Genomic DNA, 1,284 nt, shown 5'->3' with positions numbered 1-1,284 from the left:
TTCGAGAGCGTTGCAAAGAAATTAGGAATCATTTTATTCGTTTAATTCCTTTTCATGCATATATATATAATATAAGATAGTCAAAAAGAGTCTAGCTTCGATATATTAATGTTTACAACCCAATATTTGGCTATATATATATATATATTGCTCCATCTATGCATGTTCCCCATCTTTATTTGTTATCTCCACTCCTTACCGAATCATCATAATCTGCAAATCACAAAAAAAAAAAAAAAAAAAAAAAAAAAAAAGACAGATATTAGTTGAGAGGATTCATCAAGAAAATAGATAATTTAACATGCAAACATACCCAATATTAATTTATATGTAGTAGCTATTTTTTGGTCAAAGTGTAGCTAGAAACACATATGCATGCTCAAAATCTGCATGCGGTCAAAGATAGGAAGAGAAATAAATTACTTGTTGCAGTCCACATCGGGTTTAATTGGAACCGGAACTTTGATCTTGCAGAGGTCGGGAAGTTGTTCAGCTCTATCAGCCAGAACACCAGCCTGGCTTGCAAGATTTTTTAAACAGAAACACAGAGCCTTGCGATCTGCGGAGGTTGTAGCCATATTTAGCACATCGCGTGCGCCTTGGCAGCAGCCAGCGCCGGGTGGCGGTGGGCTAGAACCCGTCAAGAACGCCATGCAAGGTAGCAAATATTTCACTGCAATGGGGCATAGATCGGCTCTTGCAGTAGTTGCACTTAGGATCAACATTATCATCATCAACCCAGAGGCCATTAGAATTGTCTTCTTCTCCATTAATCTCTTTTGGATTAAAGACTAATGCTTAGCTACAGATATGAACTTGTTTTGATGCATTGTATAGGTGCAAGCTTGCTGCTCTATTTATAGAGGCGTTCTAATGTGCTATGAGTATCCCTAGCCAATGACTTTCATTGAAGTAGTGGGCCTGGGTTTTCATAAATACGTCCCGAGGGATAAAGAAGAAAGTAAATTAATCTTATTCAATAATTAATAAAAAAAGAAACAACCACGGAAAGGAAAAGCCAAAAACACAAGGGTGCTTTTGGAAATTTATGCGGAATAATATTTTATTTGCTAATTATGTTATTTTTGAAATGTCATTAATTCTTAAGAACTCTATTTGTTGAATCATACATGTATCTCCCTAATTAATTTAATTACATTAGAAATGCCAAGTTGAAATAAATGCATGCACTTCAACTACTTGAAGGCAACGTTCTCTAAAATCTGTTATATGTTTTTTTTGTTTACATCTACTGATGATGGATAAAACATGGACGTCTAAATT

The 1,284-nt window shown here is 35.1% G+C and overlaps 1 protein-coding gene across 1 annotated transcript; it reads right to left on the bottom strand.

Moving 5' to 3' along the window:
* LOC122275005 (non-specific lipid-transfer protein-like) lies at positions 1-825 on the bottom strand. The gene is made up of 2 exons (XM_043083900.1): positions 424-825; positions 1-213 (listed from the first exon to the last, which is right to left on the bottom strand). Exons 1-2 carry the CDS (start codon positions 768-770, stop codon positions 207-209), a joined length of 354 nt encoding a protein of 117 aa, XP_042939834.1. The 5' UTR covers positions 771-825; the 3' UTR covers positions 1-206.
* Positions 826-1,284: the final 459 nt, after the last annotated feature.

The sequence above is a fragment of the Carya illinoinensis genome, chromosome 9 (assembly GCF_018687715.1).
Source record: "Carya illinoinensis cultivar Pawnee chromosome 9, C.illinoinensisPawnee_v1, whole genome shotgun sequence".
In the NCBI taxonomy this organism is placed as follows: Eukaryota; Viridiplantae; Streptophyta; class Magnoliopsida; order Fagales; family Juglandaceae; genus Carya; species Carya illinoinensis.
This window is presented reverse-complemented; position numbering and strand designations above follow the sequence as displayed.

Coding starts and splice junctions, on each gene's coding strand:
- LOC122275005 (XM_043083900.1), bottom strand. CDS start 770: ATGGAGAAGAAGACAATTCTAATGGCCTCTGGGTTGATGATGATAATG.